General features: G+C 48.3%; 1 protein-coding gene and 1 long non-coding RNA gene across 5 annotated transcripts in view; one reads left to right on the plus strand and one right to left on the minus strand.

Annotated features, from left to right (window-relative positions):
• Positions 1-27,885, minus strand: part of TTLL11 (tubulin tyrosine ligase like 11) — a 256,312-nt gene that overhangs the window by 27,735 nt on the left and 200,692 nt on the right. For all 4 annotated transcript variants that reach the window (XM_043469455.1, XM_043469454.1, XM_043469456.1 and 1 more), the window contains 2 exons: positions 16,814-17,065; positions 9,552-9,658 (listed from right to left, as the gene is read on the minus strand). In XM_043469455.1, coding sequence (XP_043325390.1) covers positions 9,552-9,658; positions 16,814-17,065 — 359 coding nt within the window. The remainder of the gene's footprint in view (positions 1-9,551; positions 9,659-16,813; positions 17,066-27,885) is intronic.
• LOC122442111 lies at positions 3,207-6,368 on the plus strand. Its single transcript, XR_006269555.1, has 4 exons — positions 3,207-3,295; positions 4,929-4,982; positions 5,502-5,604; positions 6,234-6,368. It is a non-coding gene; the product is annotated as an uncharacterized LOC122442111 (long non-coding RNA).

Below are 27,885 nucleotides of genomic sequence, written 5' to 3' on the forward strand. Positions count from 1 at the left end.
AGTAGCGTCTTGGGAACAAGACCACGCTCAGGGGGAGTGTGAGCTTTCAGGGCACAAGCAGATTGGAAAACAGTTTTGAAATGTGAAAAGCACGCATGCACATCAAGAATGACAACAGTGGTTAAAATAAAGTAAAAAAAAAAAGAGAGAGAGAGTCAGGCAAACACTTTCTAATTCAGTCCTTACAACAAACCAAGGTGGATGTCACTGACCCGTTTAAAGGAAACTGTGGTTCCTGCAGCTGATGTGCTAGCACCCCCCACCCCGGACTCCTAGATGGGAGGTAGAGGAAACCAAACTCAGTCTGGGTGCCTCCTTGGCTCCTGCTTTTCCCATAGCCTCCATCCCGCTGCTGTTGTTTCTGCAGGATCTGGGATGGTAAGCAACAAGTACAAGAAAAGGAGATGGCTGTATTAAGAAATCATCATCCTGCTTTTTCCCTTTTGTCTCTTTGGAGGTGGGGGGGTAGGACCAGACAATGGCAGAGATCCTGTCCCCTGGCCCTGGAGGTGATGGAGAGGACCATGAAGATCAGGTGCTCGGAGGCAGGGGCTGTGGGGGTGATGGCAGTCTCCAGGCGACACGCGCGGAGGAGAAAGTCATCACAGAAGGTGCGGCGTGTACGGCAGCAGCCCCAGATAAGCGTCTGCACTGGGAGGGCTCGCTGGCATTTGTTGGCTCGCCTGCTTTTATTAAAAATAATTCTGACGCCGACTATTTTGTAAGCGTGGAGGGCACACATCCAGGGAGGCCCATCTGACTCTGAGATAATTTCAAGGCTGAAGAACGTCGCCCGTGCCAGACACAGCACCGCATGAAACCTGCCTCCCGTCCTATGGAGGGAGGGGGCCGTCCATGTATATGTATAAGTCAGGCTTCGCTAAACCCTCCAAGTAAAAATACTTTTAAATATTTCAGTACGTCGTTAACCACATACATCTCAGTTGGGGCTCATTCCAGCTGGGGGAAAGTAGAGGAGGCAGATGATTTGCATAAGTCGACTGAGGAAATCTGGTGAGAGACAGGGACGAGACTCAGACACCCGCAGCTGTCAGCGGATCCCCAGGGCCCCGCCCCTCGGCCATCCCCCACGTGTGCGGAGCACCTACTATGCGCCAGGCGCAGCGCTAGGCTTCCTCAAGGCAGGAACAACTTGGCGCCACGGTGATGAGTCTAGCTCAAGGGCCAGAGGCCACACACTGGTTCCGCAGTGTGTAATTCGAGCTGTGATCCACATTGTGGATCTGATGGAACTGGATGGGAGGCTATTGCAGCTGATGGAAAGGGGGGATTGGTCCAGCCTGAGAGGGGCTCCTGGAGAGGAAGGCTGGGCAGTGGGGTGTGAGGGGAGGGGGCCTCAGGCAGAGGCGAGTGCCCCGATGGAGGAACACCTTGGCTGGAGCAAATGCCTGTGAGGCTAGTGATGAGAAGGGTGGCTGCACATGCGGAAGGGAGTTGACTGCAGGCAGTTGATGGTGGGCTCTGGGTTGAGGGGTGATGCAGGAGGTGGGCTGGAGGTCGCTGCGGCCAGCGGATGGCAGGAGCGCCCACCAGAGGGAGAGCAGATGGGCAAAGGAGCAGGGAAAGCTGTTCTTCGGGGACTAAGATAAAGTGGTCCTGGCTCCCCAGGCCCGGGGTCCCTGACGTGGCAGGCCTGTATTTCCTGCTCAAGGTCCCCAGCTTCACAGTATCTACCCTGCCCGCACTTGCCTTGAGTTGAACGCACGGGTTCCTCCTCCTAGCCACCCCCCACCCCCACATCAGTACCACGCAAGAGGAAGGGCCAGGGAGGGTGAGCAGGCAGCAGCCAGGCTCCAGGGTGTCGGCAGCAGTAGCCCAGGCCAAAGGCGGCTGAGGGCCCTCTTGGAGGGAAAGAAAGGAAGGGCCTGGCAGTCCATCGGCTCCGAGGGAAAGTCTGTTACCACCATGTCCCATCCCTCTCGCGCCTGCGAGCGTCTCCAGGCGAGCATTTCTTCCTGTCTGTTCCCAGCACCTGCAGAGCGCTTGGCACAAGACGTTTCCCAGGAAGCACGTCCCGGGAGATGGGTGCCGTCAGAGCCAGGTGGTCACAAGGGAGGCAGCCCCTGCTTAGTGAGCGTTTCCTCCTGAGTGCCTGCTCTGAGCACTTTCTGCTTTGTCCCGTTTCATCCACATCCTTGTCTTTGTGAGGCGGGCACCTTTATTATCTCCACTTTTCAGGAGATGACTGGGAGGCTCAGAGGACGTTACATAACCTGTGGACATCGCCTAGTTTGCAACTTATCAGGCTCAGACTCGAAGCCAGGTACGTCTGATGCCAGAGCCCTTGGCTCTAGTTATGCGCGCGAGCGCGCTCAGTAGCTTCAGTCCTGTCCGACTTTTTGCAACCCCATGGACCGCACCCGGCCAGGCTCCTCTGTCCGTGGGATTCTTTAGTCAAGAATCCTGGAGTGGGTTGCCATGCCCTCCTCCAGGGGATCTTCCCAGCCCAGGGGTCAAACCTGCGTCTCTAGCATCTCCTGCATTGGCAGGCAGGTTCTTTACCACCTTGGGGAGCCCAGCTTTGGCTATACCGCTGGTCAAACCCAGGCAGCCCCACAAAGGCCCGCACAGAGTTTAGGAGTTCTCCAAACAGTGGAAGAAATGTTTCCTATCTTGGTCCAAGAGTCCACAGCACATAAGAGACATTAACTATGCCACCCTTTGATTTCCCTCCACAGGCCAGGTGTGCGCTGTGCACGCATGTGTCACACGTGTGCTCACATGGGTGAGGAAGGCCGGTGGGAAAGACTCCAATCCATTCTTCTTGCTTTGCCATCATGTTTCCATTGCTTACTGGGAGGGACCTCTAGCATTATTTTTTTTTTTTTTAATTTGTGACTTTTCTCATATAATTTTTTAAGTTGATATATTGTATTTTCATTTTTATTCAGTTTAATTTTCTTTCTTTCTTCCTTCCTTCTTTTTTTTTTTTTTTTTGCCTTGCAGCATGTGGGATCTTAGTTCCCTGACTCAGGATCAAACCCGGGGCCCCTGCAGTGGAAGTGCAGAGCTTTGGGCACTGCACCACAGGGAAGTCCCCTAGCTTATATCTTAAAATAGTCAAACATCTGGCTGCTAAGTGAACAAAGCTGTTCTGAAACCTCTAGTTGTGGGTTAGATGAACCAGATACCCAGATGCTGAGCTCAAATGTTCCCTTTGCAAGTGAAATGTTTGTCTCACATAGATGCTGCCAGTGATACTGCCTTTTATTGCCTAATCTTGATGCTGTCCTTGTCTCTAGCCACAGAGGAGTGAATTCCACTCTGGGAAGAGGTAAGAGCAAAGTCCCAGTGATAAGGAGGCATTCGTGAGTGCAATTTCCGTAACATAACAGAACTGCATCTTCACTGACAAACATGTTTCTTTATTCGACTCTGGGCAATGGGAGGGCTACCACACCCCGTTTTTGCTGATAACATCCTTATTTAGATTTCTGTGTTCTGCTAGAGGTTCTAGAATTGGAAACTGAAAAAAAAATTTTTTTTTAATTGACAATTACATTGGCCTGCTGGAGAGTGGGAGACTGCCTCTTATGAAATTCCACTGAGATCCTAAACAGTCATTGGCATTCTAACAGAGAGGAAGACAGTCTATTTAGGGAGCCATGGGCATGGGATCCAGATGAGGACTCCTCAGGTAGAGAGAGCCAGGAAATGAGCTGGTTTGGTTGGGGGCGGGGAGGGGAGATGAGAGGGAAGAACCACACGTGAGATGCACGTTATCATCAAGTCCTAGCTTTTGCTTTGGGTCATGAGAGTGTGTGGATGCTTATGTCATTCTTAAAAAGAACTAATTCAAGAAGCTAACTAAATACAGCAGGCTATGTGCATGGTTCTCCATGGACGTGTCTCATGAACCAAGGATTATCATTAACCCAATTTTGTGCACCTGGGGTCCAATTAAAAATCAATCAATAACAAGCCTATTTAAAAGGATGGTCTGAGATTTAGATTTCATAACATGTATGCTTTTTCTTACTAGGTTTTTTTGTTCCCCCCTCTCTAATCTTTTCAAACACCATTTTTCTTCTCCATTTCAATAGCAGGTTCTCCTCAGGCAGGTCAAAGGTCTATAAAGGCCTCAAGCATCAGGAATCTGTTTAAGCCCCTTGGTGGGTACCAGAGTCCCATCAGGGCAGATGGAGGGTCTCGACTGGCTTCCAGAAAGGGATGGCCATGAGCACCTGAACACACTGGGGTCTGGCTGTGGGGCGATGGTCTTATTCCAACAGGGCTGGCATCTTTATGCCGGACAGTAGGAAAGCAGAGGGAGACCCCTATAGACCACTGCTAGTATAAGCCATGCTTCTCATCCTTGGAACACCCTGCTTTGGGGACAGGGATAATTTTCATCTTGGCACTTGTCTGCTCACCGAACATTCACCGGGCACCCAGTGAAATGCATTTGCATGCTCTGGGCGACGTGCCAGGCCCTTGGGGATACAGAGCGGGTATTGAGCGCCTTTTCTGGGCTGCTAAGCGCTCTGCTTGTGTTCTCACTTCACCCTCACGCCCCCCTCCTTTGTGGCTTCCCCCATGGGAGCTCTGGCCCCACCCTGTTACAGCTGCACCCTTTGCATCTGTGTGGCTGGAGACGCAGGGTATCACGGAAGGGCCGTGCCTGAGCTCCCAAGGCTGACTGCTCTTGATTCAGATCCCAGGCTCCCCACTGTAAGACTTGACATGCTGGCTTAAAGTCACCCCTCTGAGCCTCAGATTTCTCATCGATCAAGAGGGAATAACCACCCTTATCTCACAGGGCTGTGTGAGAGTTAAATGAAACCATTCACAACAGGCACTTTTGGTTCCTATCACATAGTAAATGTTCAGTACACAATCTCTATTGTTTTTGTTTTTTATCCCCTTGAGAATAGTGTCCATAAAATAATGTCTTTCTATTCCTGTAGTGCGGGATACGTGGTAACATGTTCATTGCCTGCTTGTTGAATGAATGAAAATGAGTAAGTGCAGCCCTTTGGGACGGAGATCTCATGTTCTACCTGCCTTCTGACTTCTTTCTTGTCAGCCCCACAGTAGCAGCTCTGGGGCAGGTAGAGCTGCCCCTTTCCCACACAGCACTCACACCTCCAGCCAGGCCTGTGCTAGAACCCAGGGCCTGGGAATCCCTCGGCCCTGACCGACGGAGGGAAGGAAGGAAGGAGGACTCCCTGGTGTCTCTGCTGACCTCTGCCAAGAGGAAGAAGCACCACTCAATCACAAAGGTCTTCTTTGGACATCCGGTAGCTTCCTGCATGGTCCTGAGAATGTGGCTGACTTCAGAAGTCCCTTCTCCTTGAGAAAAGGAGGTGCTAGAGTGACCTTCTTAGGGGGCACCTGGGCCCCAGACTGCAACAGCTGAAACAGCAGTGGCCCCTGAGTCCATGGGCACAGACCAGCTTCTCATTTCTGGCTTTCCTGTCTAGCCCACTGCCTGTATGCTCCCCCACACCCTGCCTCCAGACCCTGTTATTTCCTTTCAGGAGTGATGGACACAGGAGTATAACCTCTGAGGCTGAAGGAAGGGGAGACAAGGGCATGGACCTGGTACCACCTCCCACCCGAGTTCTGTCTTCCCTGGGCTCCGTGAGTTGACCTTTCACTTACTGCCTCACAAGCTCCACCTTCTCCCCTGTCACTGCAATGAACAAGCACCACTGTGTGTGGCCCAGGGTTGGGGATCGGGAGGCAGAAGGCTTGAGTTCAAATCTGGCTTCTACGACTCACTGGCTATGGGATTTCAGACGAGTCACCTTTGTTCTTGGAACCTCAGGACCCTCCTCTGTAAACTGAAAGTGAAGTCACTCAGTCGTGTGTGACTCTTTGGGACCCCAGGGACTGTAGCCTACCAGGCTCTTCCATCCATGGGATTTTCCAGGCAAGAGTACTGGAGTGGGTTGCCATTTCCTTCTCCAGGGGATCTTCCTGACCCAGGGATTGAACCTGGGTCTCCTGCGTTGCAGGCAGATGCTTTACCTTCTGAGCCAACAGGGAAGCCCTTAAACCATGATCTGATTACACACCTCAAAGGTCTGGTGTGAGCATTAGCACTGATGTTTGCACCCTGGAGGTGATCTTAAAACTGCAGTTCCTACTAAGGATTGTTGTTCCGCACATCTGGGGGCTGAGGCAGGGCGGAAGGACCTGGAAGGTCCCAGCCCCGGATTCGCGCATCAGTATGTTCTAAAAATAAGTATTTTTTTCCACCTCCTCAGCTTGGTCAGCAGACGGAGAGACCCGGCAGACCCCAGAAAAACCTCACCCGAGCCTGTTATTGTGGGCAGCCCCTGTGGATTCCGCTTACGGGGAACAATTTGAGAGGCAAACAAAACATGAAAAGCTACTCAGAATTAACAATGGGCCAGATGGTAATGCTAGTTTGAAGCAATAAAACATGATAAATAGCTTCCTGCTGCTACTCCTGATCAATTTCAATATTTAATAATTCCACTGCCACCCCACCCCCTCATCTGGCCCCCTCCACAGGCTGCTGTGATAACGACCACATTCAGCTCACAGAGCAAACACTCCTTTACTTTCTGAAGGCGTCAGCAGAAAGCAGGCAGCTCAACTGTCACAGGAGCGCCCTCCGTCCTCGAGATAATTCAACTGCCTGCTTCTAAGACACTCCATCTCCAGCCTCTCCTGGATGCCGGGGAAGGCTGGGAGGGAACTCCGACGATGGAGATGCCATGGGAGCAGGCCGTGGGTGTTAGTATTCCCTGAGTCTTGCTTTTGAATTTAAGAAGGGGAAGTGGTAGGGAGCTGGGTGGTCCTCTTACTCCAGGACCAATTAGCAGGAGGAGGAAGCAACCAGAAGGAGATGACGGCAGCTTGGTGTTAAAGCCTTACCCACCGGCCATGCTTCTGAACCTCAAACTCCTTCTCTGTATGAAAGAGAGAATCAGGTCTACCCTCAGGAGTCCTGCCTGCACTGCGTGGGTCAAGTGCCGGGCAGCGTGCTCTGACTGTGGGAAATGGCTGGCGGCAGGAAGCATCATTATCAAACATGAAGCCAATTAGCAAATGATGCCCCAGCACTGCTACCCGTGGCAAGGGCTGCTGGTCCTTGTGGTCAGGGAGCTGTGGCCAGGGCAGATGTGGGGTGTGGGGCAGGAGCTGGCAGGGAGCGCCCAGGGTTCTCCCCCAAGTGGAGCCCACAGGCCTTGAGACCCTCCGACACAGGGCACCCCGGAGAACAGGTGATGTGGGCACTGTTTACGGAGAAGGAAATGGACAGGATGAGGCGAAATGACTTCTCAAGTTTATATCATATGAAGTGGCATCATCAGTTCTAGTCTGGGTCTCCCAACCTGCCCCCCCAAACCCCTCTGATTTCATGTCCTCGCTGCCCTATTGCAGGAGAAAACTGCTCCCTGAGGCCACCCCTCCCCTGCCTGCCACCTGCCCCCCACCTGCCATTTGTCCCTTTTGCAAGGAGGCAGCCACGGGGGGCGGGGGGGCTTGCCATCACCTGAGCTGTAGGTCACTAAGCTGTGAAATGTGAGCAGTAATACCTACTGCACTGGTTCACAGGGACGTTTAATGAGGGAATATGCATGAGAGCCCACTGTAATTTTGTGATGAGCTATACAAATGTCAGGTATGGTTATTATGACTTTTTAGGAAAAAAACCCTCTGGGAGGAAAAAGATCAGAAATTCACCCACCAAAGGGCAGATTCTTCTTACTGAATCCTTCATTGGCCCCACATCCTCTAGGGCAATGGTCCCCAGTGTTTTTGGCACCTGGTACTGATTTCATGGAAGACAATTTTTCCAAGGATGAAGTGGGGGGTGGTTTCAGGATGACTCACGTGCATAATATTTATGGTGCATTTCATTTCTGTTATTATTACATCAGCTCCACCTCAGATCACCATGCAGTAGATCCCAGAGGTTGGGGACCCCTGCTCTAGGGGATCAAGATCAAGCTCTTTGGTGTGGACTTCAAGGCCTCGACAGCGCCTGCAACCCCATATTCGCCCCTTCTCCCTTCCTTCCTTGCTGCAGACCCTCCAGGCTACTTGGGGTGACTTGAGCCTTTTATCTGTGTCTCTGTCTAGGCCTGGCAACACCCCTGCAGGAGGGGACTGTCCCACCCTGTCCCTCAGCTGATCCCACTCCGTCTTCTGCAAGAAGTCTTCCTTGGGCCCCCCTTGCTAAGAAGCTCTTCTGCTGCGCTTCCGGATAGCTTCTCTGTGCTTCCTCCATCCTAGCATGCAGACCCTACTTACTGCTCTGTTCTCATCTGCCTCCCAACTCTATAGCCCCTCCCTTCTGGGTCAGAACCAAGTGCTGTTCACTCCAGTCTATCAGGGGCCTGGCCCAGCTTATGTCCGAGAACTGTGCACCGAGGAACCAACCAACGAATAACTAACTGTTTCCAATATTAATGGAATCAAAGCTTTAGTCAAAGGATTCCAGTGGTGGAATTAAGACTTTGGGTGGGCAGGGCCTTGCTGAAGTTAAAATACTTTGACCACCTGATGTGAAGAGCCAACTCATTAGAAAAGACCCTGAGGCTGGGAAAGACTGAGGGCAGGAGGAGAAGGGGTTGACTGAGGATGAGATGGTTGGATGGCATCATTGACTCAATGGACATGGGTTTGAGCAAACTCCAGGAGATGGTAAAGGGCAGGGAAGCCTGGTGTGCTGCAGTCCATGGGGTCGCAAAGAGTTGGACAAGTTGGACACCACTGAGCGACTGAACAACAACGGCCTTGGTAGCAGAAGTCAGAACCATGCTTCTGTATTCAGACTCAGTTCAATCTGTTTAGTCACGTCCAAAGCTGGTGCCATAACCAAGACTTCCCAGGACAGGCCCCCACCCCACCCTATATCCTCTGCCTGCTTTTTGTTTGTAGAAAAACTTTAGTTGCCTAGGTCTTCCCCCAAGTTCCAAAGAATAAAATTAATCAGAGAAGTGAGAAAATGCAGAAACAAAGGAAAACAATCAAGCAAGACTAACTAATAATAGTGAAGCCATTAAACAAAGTCAAGGACCTTTGGTTCCTCCTAGGAAGGGCTATATAGATAATATTCTGAGCCAAATCCATTGAGCTGTTTTGCAGATTCTGAAACCCCCGCCAACTGGAAAAAGTTAACTGCATGCCACCCACAAGCACAGAGACCCCAGACAGGTTGGAACCAGAAGGTTGATGAGGTAGACTCCTGATTACCTCACAGCCAACCAATCAGAAGAATGTCCACGAGCTGATCATGGACCCTGCCACCCTCTCCCTCACCCTACCTTTAAAAGCCTTTCCCTGGAAACCACTGGGGAGTTCAGGCCTTTTGAGCTGCCTGGACCCCTCGCTTGGCCTGCGGTAAACACGGCACTTTCCTTTGCCCCCACCTGAGTCAGCAGATTGGCTTTACTGCGCACGGGCAAACACACCCAAGCTTGGTTTGGCAGCAATAAGACGATTGTCTTCCTCCCCCACCCTGACCCTTAACAAGAAGGAACAGAAAAGATACCGCCCATCCCTGTCTGTCTCCCCGCAGGACAGGAGGGAGGCTGGTGATCAGGTACCTGAATCCCGCTGGTCCATGGTCATGGAGTTCCACCTCCTCGTGATGTCGATGTAGAGGATGTCCACCGCGGCCATGGACAAGCTGCTGCTGCTGAGCTTGCAGTTCCTGCCCGAGACAGGAGAGGACACGTCACTGCCAGACCCGAGCCGCCCGTCCTGCCTGGCCTTCGTGCCTTTGTTTGGGCTCTGCTCCCCCCCCGGATGCCACCCGACCCCTACCTCCACCCCCACAGCAGGAACTAGCGAAGGGTGAATGGCAGCAAACCGTTCACTGCCTCTACAGGTTCCCGTAATGTGGTTCAGAAGGGCTTTAAAGGGCTGGGAAGAGCAGGGACTTTAGGATGACAAGTCTTGAGTTGAATCTGGCTCTGCCACTTAGGAGCAAATGGCCCTGATTAAACTAGCTCCCCTTCTTGAGCCTCAGCCTCCTGACCTGTTAACCAGGCCCTCTTTACCACAGTTACTGTGGGCAGGCACGCTGCAAAGAGCATGATTTGGGCATCAGACAGACCAGGGTTAAAATCCTGGCCCTGCGGCTTCTTCTAGCTGTGTGACTGTGGACCATTCACTTTGGTGCCTGTATTGGCTGGTCTCTTAAATGAAGAGGATAACACCCGCCCACTCGGCCGGTGTGAAGAAGACATGAGGTTGTGCATCCTGGGGCCTGGCACATGGCTGGGGCCATGACAACTGCTGATTTCCTTCCTCATCTCTCTCTCTCTAGTTTCCCTCTTTCTCTGCCAAAGCCAGAACCTTCTCAGCCCTGTCAGAGGCTACCTGAGGCTGACCTTTCAGTGAGGGGCCCTGTCCACTCTGGAGAAACGGGGCTAGCCAGTCAGAGCATCTGGGTATGAGGATGAGGGGTCTGCTGGAATGGAGGCAGAACTCAGCTGGTCCAGAGGCACCACCTTTTGAAGCGGGTCGTGCTGGGAGGGGAATCCCCACCCAGGCTGGATTTGCCCTAGGAATCCTGAAAGTTACACCCCGGGGCCAGCTGTCTGTTGGGCTGAACTACATTCCATGCTGCTTTCAACCTTTCAAACGTGTCCACGTCCGTCACCCCAGCTAATGATAAAGTGGTTCTTTGGTTTCCCATTTGTCATCATCTCTTGCGTGAATAGTTCCCTCAGGAACCCGAGAGGCTGGGGGTTGATTGGCAAGCAGGACTTGGGCATTTCAGGGGCCCCTCTCCAAACCCATGCACACCCCTGGCGTGACTGGGTGGGTGCCCAGCACGGTGCCCAGATGAGGCTGCTGCTCCTTATATGCCAGCATCCTCCCAGCCTCCCACCTTCCCTCCCTCCATCTCTCTGGCCCCTCTCCCCTTTCTTCCCCGCCTGTATTTCTCAGGCCATCAATTCACATCCTGCTTCCTCCTGGGCTCCGCTCTGTATCTCCATCACAAGTCACCGTGGCAGACTTCAAAGCACATCAGCGCAGTTATTGAGCCCCAGTAACAACATGTCAGTGGACGCAGAGCTTTTCACGTCACCTGTCACCGAGATGGCTCTCTCTATTGGGTCCTGCCGGGGACCCGCTCCAGTCCCTCCCAAGGTATTCTAACAACCCATGCTGTTCATTTCCCAAGCTTCATTAGAAGCAGCTATGGGTTTTCACTAATTATCATCTCCATGTCCTCTGCTTCTACCTGTTCCCCACAGGACAGGCGCTCTGCCTGTGGGTTAATGGAGTATAAAAAGGGAAACAAGACTGACCACTAGTATACAGTTATTTTTTTCCTGACAGGCAGAAAATAGAAGTGTCAAACCTCGAGTAGGAGCTGTAATTTACCAAAGATGATTCTCCATCTATCCCCTTTCCAAGGTAACTTGTTCTCCCTAGTGATACCTGCAAATACAGTTGATGATAACATCTGGACTGGGGCAGGAAAGGGAGGTATCCACGCTGGCTGCAGTTGACATGAAATGCTTGTGAGAATTCTGATTCTGTAGGCACTTTCTTGGGCACCATCTGTGTGCCAGGCTCTTTCCTGCTCATTAGTTCTCTGGAGCTTTCTAACGTTTTATGAGGGAGGTGTTCTTGGACCCATTTCAATGCTGGGTAAGCTGAGACTCAAGAGAACGGACATGACCTGCCCAAGACTACATAGCTGGGATTCACATCCGGGCTCCCCTGGAGGATAGGGCTGTGGACTTGGGAACTTTGGGAAGAAGTGGGGAAGTGGCCCAGCCCAGAGCTGCAGGAAGAACCAAGATTCCAGAGACAGATTCTCAAGTAGCCCAGAAAGGCTGGAGCCTCTAGAGAGGCACTGTTGGGATGCTTTGGGATATAAGGCTGGGGGGTGGAGTAAGACAATCAGGGTCACTAAGTTTTCCTAGGTTTGTCCCTGCGGTCACCAATGGACTCAAGCAGGGAATGTCTCTAAGGTTTAAGACTTTGGAGTGAACTTTTCATCCATCCATCCATTCAATACAGAATTTATTTTGTGTCTACTATGTGTAAGTGGTATTCTGGGCCCAGTGAGTGACACAAAGCTTGGATCCAGATGAGTCTTGGATATGCTCTTGGATGGCAGACGTCATCTCACAGTCTGGGATAAAAACCTGAGGCCTTGGTAGCTCTTGATCATTTGAACCATTTCCCCTTATGCCCTGGGAGGCAGATCCTCAAATTACTAATGAGAGGTGGGATGAATTCTTCAGTGGAAGTGGAGTCCAAGAAATATGGTAACATGAGAAGCCAGAAAGATTCCTAAGAAAGGATGGCCTAGAAATGTACGTGGGAAAAATGAGCTTTGGAGTCAAGTGCACATGAGTTTGAATCTTGACTTTGCTATGTGACCTTGAGCAGGTCATTGATACTCTCTGCATCTAAATTTCCTTATTTGTATGACGATATCGTGACTTACCATACAAAGTTATTTTAAGGACTAGCTCAGTGCCTGGCACACATGACAGCTTTCAGCCTTCCTCCATGATGTACAGCCAGTTTCCAGAAAGGATTTTGGGGTCTTTTTTTGTTTCTTCGTTTCTTTCCAGAATCAGAAGAACATGGGTGCACAGAATGAGAATCACAAATCGTTCAAGTTCATTAGGAGTCTAAGATTAGAAAGATTTGAAATTATCATCCCCATTTCCTCTCAACAACTACTGACATCTCATGGGAAATTTAGAAACCAACTTTTTCCACTCCATAAAATCCTATTTATAGAATTTCTTTTGTGTTCATCCTTCTCTGTGAAAGAAAAGATGCTTATTTTTTCCTGGAGAGCTTTCTGTAAGGTGAAAGTTAACAAATAATCAGTATTTGTTTAAATAAGAAAAAAATAAACACTATCTAAACATCTTGGCTGGTGGGGATTGGGAAAGACAACTTTGGTTTATAACTTATCTATTTTTAAAGGCTATTGATATCCCAGGCATAACATCTCATGATATTACTGGAAAGAAATCATCACAGGAACAGAGGAAATTTTCAAAGTCACTGAGGAGTTAATGACAGAGAGGGAGGCAGGGCCCCTTGACACTTCTGTTCCAGAACATTCTCACACAGCCTGCTGCCTCTCAGAGAAGAAACCTGCCCCCCCCACCCCCACCACAGCTACACATTAGGAAGCATATTAATATCTCCTTACGAGAAAAGGCAGCGGAAGGAGGAAAAAAAAAGGCAAAAGAGAAAGCCGTTTTCTAATTTAGAAGGTGCCTGGGATTAGAAACCACAGAGGAGCGGAGTGGGGGGTCTCCAGGCAGAATGGCCGGGCGTGAAGCGAACACTCGAGGTGTGGAGAAGCTGCCTCCATTTTCTAGAAATAAACTCCGGTTTTGGCAAACCGCTTCATCTTCGGGCTGCGGAAATGGAAACTGCAGCCTGTGCCAACTGATGTCAGATTCCGATGGAGGATACGTCTGGGAAACGTGTTCTTAGCGAATTACACAGAAAGCTCCCCAAATGAGGAACGCGATGGGAGGAAAATAACAAAAATGCATTTCCCTCAGAGAAAGCTGTCAAACTGAAGGAGCAGATCATTTCCATTTCTCAGAAAAAGAGATGTCTCCACAACTCAGCAATTATCATGAAATTTAAAAAAAAAAAAGGTGCTTAATTCATGGTGATACTTGCTACTGTTATGTGCCTCCTGAGGAAATGACATGACAAGCTGGTTAGACAGAGTTAACTCTAGACAAGAGGACGACAGTTCATTATTTCTCATTTCTTGGTGGAAAAGAAAAATAGAATATGGCCAGACTTGCATTAGCATAATTCACTCCTAAAACTGCTGATCTATGCAACACATTATGAGAGATGGTCACTGGAAATAAATTCAATCGCAATGTTTATTATTTTGTTCCCTCCAGTTCTCTTCCAGGAACTTGGAGAGGAAGAGTGGGTAGGACCGATGAAAGCCAAGTTCAACTTCTGCCATTTGTGTGGGAGCTCAGAGAGGAGGTTCTCTAGCCAGCAAATATGTCTCTAGCATGGTGCTCTGGAGAAGGGCACTTGGTTCGATTTAACATATGGCACAAATATCATCAATTCATAATGAAGCGAAATTTAAATCCAAGTGGAAAAGAGAGAGAGAATAGTTGTTAGCAAGAGAAAACGCTCGCTGTCAAATTTGGCTGGCAAGACGGAATATATTCAGATACAAATCTGAAAGCAGAGAAGATCACCTTTTACGACAAAGTTGCTGTTGGGATGTCTTAGTACATTTTTAAAGGAGAAATGTATTAACCGTCGTGCAATGTGTTCTTCGTGTCTTCCTTCATCCTTAATCACCCAGGACACTTGCCGGGGGAGGTGCCGAGGGCAGGGAGAGGGGCTCGCTGTCTGGGTCCTTCTGCTCCAGCTGCCTCTTCTGCCCCTGGAAACATCGTCACTTGTCACGGTCACCACAGCTCCCACTAATGGTACTCGGCCACAGATTGGGAAAGATGGCTACAGGACCTACTAGTTGCTAACATCACGTATTCAAGTTTTTCATGCAAACACTCTTAATTAGAGAGAACAAAGGGATGGAAGAATCATAAAGCCTCTCACACAGAGACAGAGTTCTAGCAATATCCCTGATATCATCCAGTTCCCGTCTGACTGCCTTTTAAGAACCTTCTTTGCTAGAATGGTTCTCAAATCTTTTCAAGAATTTCCTTTTCCAGATTGTATATAAGAATAGCAGTGCTCTTAATATATGCCTCAGCTTCTCACAGGTCACACACTGGAGGACTCGATGGGCAGTCACGCTTTGACTGAACCCCAAATAATTTTCTGAATCACCGACATTCTGTATATACATGCATTGAGACTTTACATAAAAAATGGTATTTCTAGCTTCTCTAGAAAAACCAAAAGCTCTAGTGGTACTGTTCCCCAACAACCTTTATTTTTGCCACAGTTCTGCCCTCCTCATCCTTGTAGATCCCACCCCCTGGCTTGTTTATCCTTCTGGCCTGACCCTCCCCCCACCCCATCCCCCAGGCAACTGAGATGTGATTCTTGTAGTAATGTAATCTTTTCAAATCTCCGCTGCTCTCTCACAGCTTAATAGAATTGTATTGACACTAGGAAATAAAAGGAAGCATCTGACTGATGTCTTTTGCTCTTCCTTCCTTCTTCCTTTTTCCTGCCTGGTATTCGACCATAGTGGCTGGATTTTGAGCAGCCATCTTGTAACCATAAGGCAACTCTGAAGCTTGAAGCATATGCTCAGGATGGGTAAGCAGAAAGACAGAAATTGGGGAGTTGATCATATTTCAGAGTCATTATCCAGCCCTAGAAGCCCCACTGCCATGCTTCCTGTTAAATGAGAGAAAATTAGTCTCACTATTTAAACCACCTGTAGATGGGTATCTATTCCTACAAGTCAAATGTAGTTCCTAAATGAGTCAGAGAGTATCACGTTAGGTAGTTTTCTCAGGGAAATAGCAGTACATGCCTGTTGACTTTCTTGAAAATTCCCTCTGCCTCATGGAAATAATAACCACAAGCCTCCCATTTCACAAACAGCTCCTGTAAACCAGGCAGTGGGCCAGATCCTTTATGATATAATACATCCCAACCTCATAACAACCCTGTGAGGCGGGAGAGATGATTACCATTTTACAGATGAGGGAACTGAGACTCAGAGAAGACAAGGGATTTGCTCAAAGCCACATAGCTATTAAGTAATGTGCTTGGCTCTGAAGCCAAACCCCAAAGCCTGTGTTCTTTCCACTGAGCTTTCTTTCCACCTGAAACTAACACAAAGTCCTTTTCAGAATCACTGTGCGAATATGACTTCAGGTTTATTGAGATGGCAAAAATTCCTGCTGATACGTCCACATGCTATCCTATCAGGAGTATCAGAGGGCTAGAGTTAGAATTTATAAAATTCATTTACAGAAAAGCACATGACAAAGTGGTTTCCAATTCCAGACTTCTAATTATTTGCCTTCATGAATAAAACTATGAAGAGGGTGACTTTGAGTTACTAGATAGAAATATTAAAACCAATGATGAGAGAAACAACAGCAGCACTGAACACTAGCAGGTAGTTTCTCTGAGATGTATCACATACAATCCTAGGGCCTGGTAGCTTCATCCCCATTTTCTAGGACCATCGAAGTTCAGAGACCATCATTAACTTACCCAAAGTCACACAGCTAATAAGTGCTCCTGTATGGCCCTCAAAGTGCCCTAGAGGGTAGAGGCAAGTTAATGAATAATCTTAGGAGGTTAGGTGGCAATGGCCTATTTTGTAGGATGTGGCAAAAACACAGTTTCTTTGTCTTGTGCTTTATGCAAATTTTGTATTATACTTCATAATATAACTACATTATTTTTATGCTAGAATAAATGTATTAAATTATTAATCAGCTGAATTATTTAACTTTTCTCTCCTGAAAATGACACTTTGGAAAGATAGGCCTTGCTTCTCTGCTGTGGCTTCATAAATGCTCAGCACTCAGCCATGCACCCCTGGGAGGACTTCACCCAGCTTAGGAAGCATGAGATCTGTCTGAGTCCAAGGGGCAATTGTTCATCTCTGGTCTCAGGATCCTGCTCAGGGTAGCACAGAATTGTTTTTTAACCACAAGCTCAAGGTTGTGAATGCTGTCACATCTGTAGCATTCGTTAATTCGTTCAGCGAACAAGAGTGTGCTATATGCCAGGCCCAGTGCCAGCTGCTGGGCCAATCCCAGCCCAGCGGGGCCCAATCTGGCATCACAGATTCTCCCAGGGGCAGTCAGGGAGAAGGGGCCAGCCAGATGTCGGGCTGGTCTCCAGGCTGCCTGAACCCCAGCCAGAGGGGGCTGGTCTCACTGACCTGATGAAGGTACGGAAGCCTGTTGGTCCCAACTTCATCGTCCCCTTGATCCCCAGGAAGCGGATAAACAGGTTTGCCATCCTGTCCACCAGGCGCAGGTAGTTGAACTGCTTTGCGTACTTGGGGAACACCTGCTTGAGGCAGATGGAGGGCAGGTGGGCATCGGGGTTGGCGTTGCTCTGTGAGGCGCTGGCCAGATCGCTGTGTGGAGGATTTTCTTTTGAGGCTAACGGCTTCCCCAGCAGCTGAGACCTGTAACAAACAAGTAGTTAATGATAGAACCAACATTTAGAGTGGGTTTGCACACAGAACACTTTCTCTTGTAAATTCTCCTTTCCTTTAGATTTACAGCAATGGCGGTGGGGGGGGGTGTTTTATTACTATTCTTTTATTTAATTAATTAGGCTGTGCTGGGTCTTAGTTGCAGCATGTGGGATCTAGTTCCCTGACCAGAGATGGAACCTGGGCCCCCTGCACTGGGAGCCCAGAGTCTTAGCCAATGGACCACCAGGGAAGTCGCTATTATTATTCTTATATGTATAAACCAGAAATTGACCTCAAAGAAGTGACCTGCCCAAAGAGTCATACCTGTATATATCTATGGTATATACCTGATACCTAATTCATGTTGCCATATGGCAGAAACCAACCCAATACTGTAATTATCCCTCAATTAAAAATAAACACATTTTTTTAAAAGTTAAAAAATAAAAGTGACCTGCCCAAGCTCACATGACTGAAAAATTGAGCCCAGGACAGAGCCACAGGGCAAGAGACATACATTTCCTCTGTTCTACCATCTTAGTTTCCCAATATGGACAACTTCCTTTCCTGTACTCATGATTCAGGAGAATACTCAATTATGAAGGAGTCTGGGTTTGGTTTCGAATTCCTACTTATGGGTAGTAATTGAATAATTAGGAAATATAAAAATCTCATTGAGGGCTGGCAGGAAGCCATAGGCACAGTTCAATGAACAATTTGCAAAGATACATCAGTTACCCAATTCTAGGAATAGGCACAATTACGTTTTCTGGCTTAACTATTTTCTTATTTGGAACTCGTACAAAAAAAAAGAAATTATTAGAGTGTTGTGATTTTGTGATTCCTGCCTGGATATTTCATCCTGAAATTTTCCTGAGAGTCAAGAAAGTTCACAGCCACTCACACTCAGATATGCCCCTCTAGCTGGAATGTTCTCACCTGTAGACCCAATGATCACCTGTTTACCCTCCAGGATGGCCCCCAGGTACCTCCCACTGACATGGCTATTTCCCCTCCCCTGAAATCCACATTCCCCGTCTCCTCGAAGGTCACCACCATCTGCCAGTGACCCAAGCAGAAAGAATATCAGAACAAACACCAGCCCTTCCTTCTCCCTCTGCCTTCTCGGCCTCCTTAGTGTTTCCTGGAACCCAGTCCACTGTCCCCACTGCCCTAGCCGTGTCTGTCCTCTCCTGGACTCTGGCAACAGGGCCTCCGGCCTCTGGCCTTTCCCATCCTCCACAGATTCATCCTCCACAGGGTATCCGAGGCCGCCTTCTAAAACAGACCTGGCAGAGATGCCCACTTCTGACACTGGTCATCTTTGAGGTTCCTGAGCGCCTGTGTGATCAAGTCCATAGCCTCCCTCTGGCACGCAAGCCCCTTCCCGGTTTCCTCTCTGCCCTCCTCATTTCTTGTCACTGCCCTGGACACGCTGTACCTTTCAAGGCCTTGACCGCTGCCGCCGCCCCAGCCTGCTACCCTCTGGCCTGGCCTGGAGGCAGAGACTCGTGCTTGCTGGCCACCCGGCCCCCTTCCACAGACAGTGCCCATCTCTGCACCTGCAGCTCCTCTTCCTTCCCTGTCTCCTGTCCTGCCCGTAGCTGATGGGGTGAGGGGGGGGAGGTGCATAACCCTTTCCACCTGTGTGTCCATTCCGGAGACAGAACCCTTGTAGTGGGGAAGAACAAATCTGACTCCATGTCGAATCTGTTACTTTTACTTTAGCCTTTGTGTTCTGTTGTTTTTGCTGCAAGTCCATCACTAAAGGGATGTTGCCGATAAGCTTAAATGACACATAACGGTCTGTCTCTGGGAAGGCTGTCTCCCGTGGAATGAGCGTCAAGCTAAAATACCCTTGTTTAGTTCACATGAAACCTCCTGACTAGGCCCACCTCTGAATGACTGCAGGAAGGAAGAAATTAACACATCCCCTCTGGAGTCTGACCAGAACCAGGACTTCAGCCACTCCCCTTTTAGTATAAATGGAGCCTGAATTCTAACTCAGGGAAGATGGCTCTTTGTGATGCCGGTCCACCATCTTCTGGGTCTGCTGATTTCTTGAATAAAGTTGCTATTCCTTGCCCCAACAACTTGTCTCTCTATTTATTGGTCTGTCGTGTGGCGAGCAGTATGAGCTTGGTCTCAGTAACACCCTGAGCACGGTGTACACAGCCAATAAATACTGCCCAACTGGCTAAGAGATCCAGGAAAAGAAGAGCCGCATCCCACAGCACAGAGATCAATACCAAGGCCATTTTCTACTCTTCTTTATTAAATGGCCTCATTCTCAGAGCTCCCGCTTCCAAGCATGCCATCAGTCACCAAGTCGGGCTATCTTGGTATCTTTGTACCTGCTTTCTGACTCAGCCTTTGAAGTCTTCCTTGGCCCTGGCTGCCTGGCACATTTCTGCTCCACTTTCAGAACCAGCTCATCTGTTCCCGTGACCACATTGAAGATCGTCTTTCAGGTCCCTTGGATGTCTGCATTTCTCGAGTCAACTGCACTGTATTTGCTTATGTGCCAATCCCTCTCACTATCTTGTGAGCTCATTGAAGGCAAGGACCACATCTTATTCAACCCTATTTCTATAGGACTTGATACATATTAGGTGCTTGGGAAATGTTTCATTGAGTTCATTGCATTGGGAAAGCGTGCTTTTAATAGCAAGTGAAAGTATCAGTCACTCAAGTCGTGTCCGACTCTTTGCCATTCCACGGACTCTAGCCTGCCAGGCTCTTCTGTCCATGGAATTCTCCAGGCAAGAATACTGGAGTGGGTTGCCATTGCCTTCTCCAGGGGATCTTCCTGACCCAGGGATCAAACCCAGGTCTCCCGCATTGCAGGCAGATTGTTTACCATCTGAGCCACCTTTAATAGCAAGGTAAGCATCAAATAAAATATCAAGCTTATGATGCTTTGTATCTACCCCATAGGCTCGTTTAAATAGGAAAGCGGTCCGATAGAGAAACAGTGTACTTGACAACTCTGCCAAAACGGACTTTTGTTCATGCTGGTTCAAGGAGCCCAAGTCTGAAAGAGAACTCCCAGGTGTGACTAAAAGGTCCTGTAAGTTATGGTTCCTTCAAAGTGGGTCTCAAAGCCAGGACAGGCAGAACCAGAGCAGCTCAAAACCCCTTCTAAAGTTCAACGGTGTGGATGGTTCAAGGAAACAAATGCCCCTTCCTACAAAGGGGAGGGACCTGATTCCTCCAGAGAAGCACTCGCTCCCGGGGGGCGGGGTGGGGGCGGGGAGTGGGATGGGATGGGGGTGGGGTAGGTGCAATTTCCCTTCAGCTAAACTGGTTTTTATCATCACCTCCTTGAATTTAAGACTGTAAATAAAAGTCAGGTGGTTACTCTTCAGGCGAAATAAAATGTTTTCACATTAAGGTTATAAGAAGAAAGATGAGAACAAAAAGCAGCCGCGTTACCGGAAATGAGCTCTCAAATTCCTGGATAAGTGGCAATCACTGACTTTATAAGCACTCATTAAGTTTTTGTTAAAGGAGATTTTGTTGAAGGAAATGTACGGTTTGAATGCACTCCATGACAAAGAAAACGGACTCAGAACTCTTCAATCAACAGAACCGTCCCACTTTGGCGATCTCATTTGCTCTTCATGGAACATGTGCAGTCCGCAGTGGTTTCTATACCCCTGTTCTAGATGGAGAAACTGAGGCCCAGTAGGGTGCAGGGGCTCTTTGCCCTGGGTGAACTGGAGTTACACTTAAGTTCTCCTGACCAGGGCACTTCCCATTTTGCTGCCCTGTTTTTCCAAAGCACATCCTGGTTCACACTGAGGGTTACAAAACCCAGAGGACTGTTCTTTATTTATTTTTTGTTTTTAAGTAGTTTTTTTTTTTATTATAATAATCATTATGCTCTTTGTAGGCATGTTGAAAACTGTATAAAAGGATAAAAGGAATCAGAATCATTTGCAATCCCACAATTCAGGGATAAACACTAATGTTTTAATTTTTTAATCTGTATTTATAAGTTAGGATCACACTATGGGTAGTTTAAATCCTTTTTCTTACACTTTACCATTATATCATGTTTTCCTGTGGCCTTAAGTGTGTTTTCATGAGCGTAACCTCTCATGGACATAGGCATGTGCTAAGTCAATTCAGTTGTATCCGACTCTGTGTGATCCCATGGACTATAGCCCACCAGGCTCCTCTGTCCATGGGATTCTCCAGGCAAGAATACTGGAGTGGGTTGCCAAGCCCTCCTCCAGGGGATCTTCCCGACCCAGGGATCGAACACCCGTCTCTTCTGTCTCTTGCATCGGCAGGCAGGTTTTTTACCACTAGCGCCACCTGGGAAGCCCATGTAATATTCCATATTATGTCTGAACCAGAATTTAATCGGCCATTCCCCCCTCAGATATTATCTACATGATTTGTCTTTGTTAAATAAGAGTCTGGTGACATACGTCCCCCAAGCCATGTGCTCCCTCCCAGAAGCATTATACGTTACAGCTAAAGACAGCTTTGAGATCATTCTGTCCAATGATGTCATCTATTTTCTTTTATTGTGGTCTAATGCACATAACATAAAATTCACCATTTTATTTTTAAATTTTTCTTGCTCTATTTCAAGACATGCTGGCTCTTATTTCCCAACCAGGAATCAAAACTGCACCCCCATGCCTTGAAAGCATGGAGTCTTAACCACTGGACCACCAGGGAAGTCCCCAGATTCACCATTTTAAAGCATACAAGGCACAATGTCATGCAAACCACCACCTCTATCTAGTTCCAGAGCATTTTCACAACGACGTCATTTTAGAGGAAAAAAATGAGTCCCAGGTAGACAGGACATTAGCACTGGTAGGTCATCTGACTGGCAGATCATTCATCCGGGGTGGTGACCGGACCTTGGGTTGCCTGCTGAGGGGGACCCCACCACCTCCAGGGCACGGCTCAGGCTGGGATGATTTCCTGGACTGCATGTCAGGGGCTGTCTCCCTCCAGTGTCTGTAGCCTGCCTCCCATCCCACCTCTAGAGCTGCCCAGAAGGAGTCTGCTTTCTCCGTGACAGCTTCTCACATTTCCTTCAAGGGTTGCTGCACTTACTGGGTGATTACCATTGCCCTTCCTTCCTGAATCGCAATTAATAACCTCAAGATGAAAAGGGCCCTCAAAGCCACAGATATTTTCATGAACTTGAAACCACAAATTCAGGTGGAAGGGGTTTTACTCAACTGGAAGAAGGCAGTAAAGATACAACTGATACAGAGGAAGAAATAAAACATGGAGAAATAGTATTTTGCTCCAGATAATTCCAATTATCATGTGGAGATCCAAGGTATCACAAATACTGTAAAATTCTGATTTTAGTTAATAGCATTTTAATGGAAAAGTCAGACTTATGAAATAGAAGTGACTGGTAAAGAAAATATAAATCAAGCTTACTAGTCCTTTGGGGCATTTAAAAACAATTGAATTTGGTGTATCTTTGATTCATTAAAATAGGGGAAAGAATCCTGGAATGTTTCATCTGTTATGGTTTTTCAAATAAAATGGAGTTTTGCTTTAATAAAACTCCTGTGAAAAACCCCCTACCGCCATTCTGTCTGAAAAGAAAATCACTAGTATTTATCGGAGACCCACTCCTGGGGCTTCCCAAGTGGCGCTAGTGGTAAAGAATCTGCCTGCCAATGCAAGAGGGGTTGGGAAGATCACCTGGAGGAGGAAATGGCAACCCGCTCCAGTATTCTTCCCTGGGAAATTCCATGGACAGAGGAGCCTAGCAGGCTACAGTCCACAGGATCTCAAAGTCAGACATGACTGAGCAACTGAACACACTACACACACTCGGTGTCAGGCAGCTTACTTGATATATTGATTTCATTGGTTTCTCAAGACAGTTCTACAAGGTAGCTAGAAATTAGTCCCATTTTAAAGATTAGGAACCTGAGGCCCAAAGAACCTCGATACTGCCCAGTCTTGCCCAATTCCATAAATCAATAGAGGAATCAGAATTTGTCCTCAAGGACTTGCCCCGAAATCCAGTGGATAAGACTCTGCCTTCCAATGCAGGGTGTGTTGGTTCAATCCCTGGCTGGGGAATTAAGATCTCACAGGCCGTGTGGTGTGGCCAAATAAATAAACAGAACTCTTTGAAAAAAACAGATTACTTCCAAAAAAAGGAATTTGTACTCAGGACTGTCTCAGTACACACCTGAGGCTTTGCTCACTATATAAACTGAAACTGAAGTCGCTCAGTCATGTCTGACTCTTTGCGACCCCATGGACTGTAGCCCGCCAGGCTCCTCTGTCCATGGGATTCTCCAGGCAAGATTACTGGAGTGGGTTGCCATTTCCTTCTCCAGGGGATCTTCCTGATCCAGGGATCAAACCCAGGTCTACCGTATTGCAGGCAGGCACTTTAACCTCTAAGCCACCAGGGAAGCTCACTATATAACTCTAGTGCTAATTTGATTTAAATAAAACCAATGTTTCTGATGTTTAAACTATATATATATATATATATATATATATATATATATATATATATATATGTATATTCTTGTAAATTAACAAAATAGGAAGGTAAATAATAAAAGGGCTAGTTTCAGAGAAGATGCTTGAGTGCTCTCAGAGAAATAATTCCCTTTTTTTTTTTAGTGAAGCATCTCTTCAATCATTTATTCATTTATGAACCATTTCCCTAGTTCTTACCTGTCCCACAGGCCTGGGTTACACAGGTAAGGTTGACACAGTCCACCTTGCTACCCAGAAGCGTGTAACCCAGAGAGGGAAGGCAAACCCATCCGCAAACAACGTCTGAGCTAGGTGAGAGTGGCTAGGTGAGCATCCAGAGATGGGACCCGGAGCACATGGAAGGAGGTCAGTTTAGGGGGTCTTAGTCATACACATGAAAGGGAGCAGGTGAGAATATGATCAGGAAGCCAGCATGGGTCTGGGTCTTTATAGGATCTTGCATTTTAAGACTAGCAAGCTTGGACTTGGCACTGTAGGAGATGACAAGGTTGTGGTGGATTTGGGGGAGAAGAGTGGCAAATCAGAAGTTCAGAGAAGAACGAGTCTGCCAGAGGTATGCATGCTGAATCAAGGCAGCAGGGGGTTGACGATGTAAGGAAGCCATTGGAACATTCAAGGTCAGTGATTCTAAAAGCATGGTCCCTGGACGAGCAGCAACGGCATCACCTGAGACCTTGTTAGAAATGCACGTACTTGCCCCCGCCCCAGACCTATGGCCTCAGAAACTGTCTCAGCAAACCCTGTGGGTGAGTGTGATGAGGAGTGAAGTCTAAGAATCACTGGTCCAGGTGAAAGAAGATGGATTTGGCATTTGATCACAGGGGACAGAAAGGGAGGGAAGGCCCTGGATCATGTTCCCGGGCAATCCTGTGGCTTGGCAGGAGAACCTGGTGGGCAGCGAGGCTGAACTGGCAAAAGGAGGTAGGCAGGTTCCGTTCCCCACCGCTTGGCCAAGTCATGTCCCCTCAGCCCCTTGGGGGTTTCAAATGCACATTGACACTCCGGGAGAAACTGCCAGCCATGCATCAAAGAAATCCCTTAAATTAGCCCGGCAACTAATTTAAAGAGTTGGAGGCTGAAGTTACTAAAAATAAACATAACTACCATGTAGCCTGGCTCTGTCATTTGATAAATCGCTTCCATCACAGAGGCTCAATTTGCTTGATGGTGATGCTATCCTATTTGAAGAGAAGGCGATAGATGGGTGAGGCATGTGTTTCAGACTGATGAGGAGAGGGACTTAATGAGAGATCTGGCTGATGTTCCAGTTCCTGTAAGACCTAGATCCATGCTGGGTCTATTCCCACTGGCTTCCCTTTATGCAACGTTCCTCAGAATGCTCACCTGGCCACTTTTGGACCCCCCAATCACTTTCCTCCATAGCACAGTGTAACATCGACAACAAAACACAACAGTGATGATACCGGTTATGTGCCAGGGACTGCTATCCTAAATCATTTAATCTTGATAAAATCCTATGCAGAAGGTATTGTTATTCCCATTTTACAGATGCAGAAACCACAGCACAAAGAGAGAAACTAATAAGTTGTAAACCCCAGATAGAGACCCAGGCACGCAGGTGGCAGTGTCCTTGTTTCTAACTCTTGCGCTATGCTGCTTCCACACCCGGGGAGTTATCAGGCACTGAGTACCTGAGAGTCAGGTGGATTATTTGTAACATCTCATTTGACCCTGGCAATCATCCTTATGAATTAGGTATAATAATAAGTGGCTCCATTTTGCTGTTCAGAAATGAGCTTCAGAGAGATTAGGCTACTTTTCAAAGGTCACTCAGCTGTTAAATGGCTGAGTGATATTTGAATAAGGATCTGCTTGAGTTCAAAGCCCAGGCCATTTCCACTCCATCATGTTACAACTCAGTGCAGTGATGAAATCTTATTTTCTCCTCCCTTTCGATGGAGGTCACTTACTTAGGAGGGAGAGTGACTGGGTCGGGGGCGGGGGCACTTAGTCTAAGCCTAGTTCAAACTTGTTGCATTCTTTAGAATCAAACACACAGATGATTAGACCTCCAGATGATTCTGCTGCAGCGGGGTGGGTAGGTGGGTGGGTCTGTCTGCTTGTAACTGACCGCAGTGTATGTGACAACCAGCGTCTTATCAGAATGGGGCTGTTCTGTCTGGACTGTCCAACAAATCAACCCCTGTTTTACAGTCACAGGCCCACACAAGTCACTGATGCACTGTTTTGTCGTGTGGTGAATGAACAGAGGCCCCCAGTGGCAACGGCAGAGGACTAGGTCCTCGTCCCTGCTTGGGATGGATTCTCGGAGGCACCAGGCTGGGGTGCTACAGGGGCATTCTCCTGCCGGGCCAGGCAATGAATTAACAAAAGAACAGACAAGTAGACTCAGTCTAATACCCGCTTTCCCACAGACTCAGAACTTGGGCTATTTCCAAGCTGGAAGTGCCTTTAGGGTCAGCCCCTCATTTTCCAGATAGAGGATTTGACAGCTCATTTTACAGGGACCACCCCCACCCCCAATCTGATTCTTTTCCAACAGGGCTCTCTCTGCTCTGCCCCTCTGCACAGAGCAGGCGTCTTTGCCCTGGTCCCTCTGGCTTTCTTTGTCTTGGGCATGGGCAGTAAGAGTCAGTGAAATGCACGGTCACTCAGGCCAAGGAGAGGGGGAGATGCTGCCAGGCAGCTCTGCCCCATGGACACAGGTCTGGGGAATCGGGGCGTGGGCTCTGGGGATAGTACGAGGCACCGTTGGAATCCCAATTCTGTCATTTTAGGCAAGTCATATAATCACAAAGCTTCAGTATCCTCTTATACAAAATGGGAAAAATAATGGTACCTAAAAGTGGCATACCTAGTGGCATGCTAAGTCGCTTAGGTTGTGTCAGACTCTTTGTGACCCCAAGGACTATAGCCCACCAGGCTCCTCTGTCCATGGGATTCTCCAGGCAAGAATACTGGAGTGGGTTGCCATTTCCTCCTCTAGGGGAATCTTCCCAACCCAGGGATCAAACCCTCGACTCTTATGCCTCCTGCATTGGCAGGTGGGTTCTTTACCACTAGCGCCACCTGGGAAGCCACCTAACCTATAGGACCAATGTAATTATAGAGAAAATGGATGCACGCCACTTTGATTATAATCACCAGCCTCTTTATCTCCCATGTGTCATCATCTGGGAGGCTCACTGTCGAGTCCCCAGCCTCAGTGGGAGAGGTCCACACATACCTCCAGGAATACAGGGGGATAGAGCATTTCTTTAACCACTTTTGGACATTCTGCCCCACCACCAACCCAGGTAACTAGACGCTGGCCTGTCCTTGTGGTCCTCAGACTGCCCGGAGGCCGTCTGCGGGATCTCACTGCAGGTGGCCTGGGGTCCAGCTGCCCCTGCCCTCTGGTCTGAACCTAGATACATCCCTCCTACATAAGTGAGTCTCATTTTCCCGGGCCTCCCTGGGCAACGGCTCTTCATCTGAGAGCCTGGCTCTCAATGACCATTGTCACCGAATCATGAACACAGAAATGTTCGCTGCTCCCCACATAAAGCAAAAGTTAAGCTGAGGAATAGAAGGGACCCTGGTGATCCTCTCATCTCAGTTTCCTTTTGAAATAATATTGGAAAGTCCAGGCAAAGTCCTTTGCTTGAGGGGTGGCATCAAGTGAAAGGTGGTAGCAAAGGCAGGCCCGGTTCTCCTGACTTCCTGCTCAGAACCTTGAAGAAAGAAGAAGAAAGAGAGAGGGAAAAAAAAAACAAAACCCAACAACCCTACACCACTGTTGAGCTAAAACACCAGAGCGGCCCAAACTCTGATTCTGAATGAGAAGCTTCAGACTTGCCCAACCACACTGGCAGGCATGGAGGAGAATCATTTTGCCCCAAGGGCTGCAGAATCCCTCTTTAAACCCACTAAATAGTTGGCCACTGTCTTTGTGAATGACTGGACTTGTGCTTAGCTTTCCACTGGATCCCGGAGAAACAGTTTTCAGATGATAAGCCTGGCCCACACGAGCTGCCTAGGCGCTCTGGACGGGGCCTTACTCCCTGCCAGAGAGCTCTGGGCCTTGCGGGTCTGATCACCACCTGCTTCACCTGCCTCATCATCCAAATTTCACATCCATGCATGCTAAGTTGCTCAGTCATGTCCGACTCTTTGCAACTCTATAGACCAAAGCCCTCCAGGTGCCTCTGTCCATGGGATTCTCCAGGCAAAAATACTGGAGTGGGTGGCCATGCCCTCCTTGAGGGGATCTTTCCAACCCAGGGATTGAACCTGCATCTCTTATCTCTCCTGCATTGGCAGGCGGGTTCTTT

This window comes from Cervus canadensis, chromosome 5, assembly GCF_019320065.1.
Source record: "Cervus canadensis isolate Bull #8, Minnesota chromosome 5, ASM1932006v1, whole genome shotgun sequence".
In the NCBI taxonomy this organism is placed as follows: Eukaryota; Metazoa; Chordata; class Mammalia; order Artiodactyla; family Cervidae; genus Cervus; species Cervus canadensis.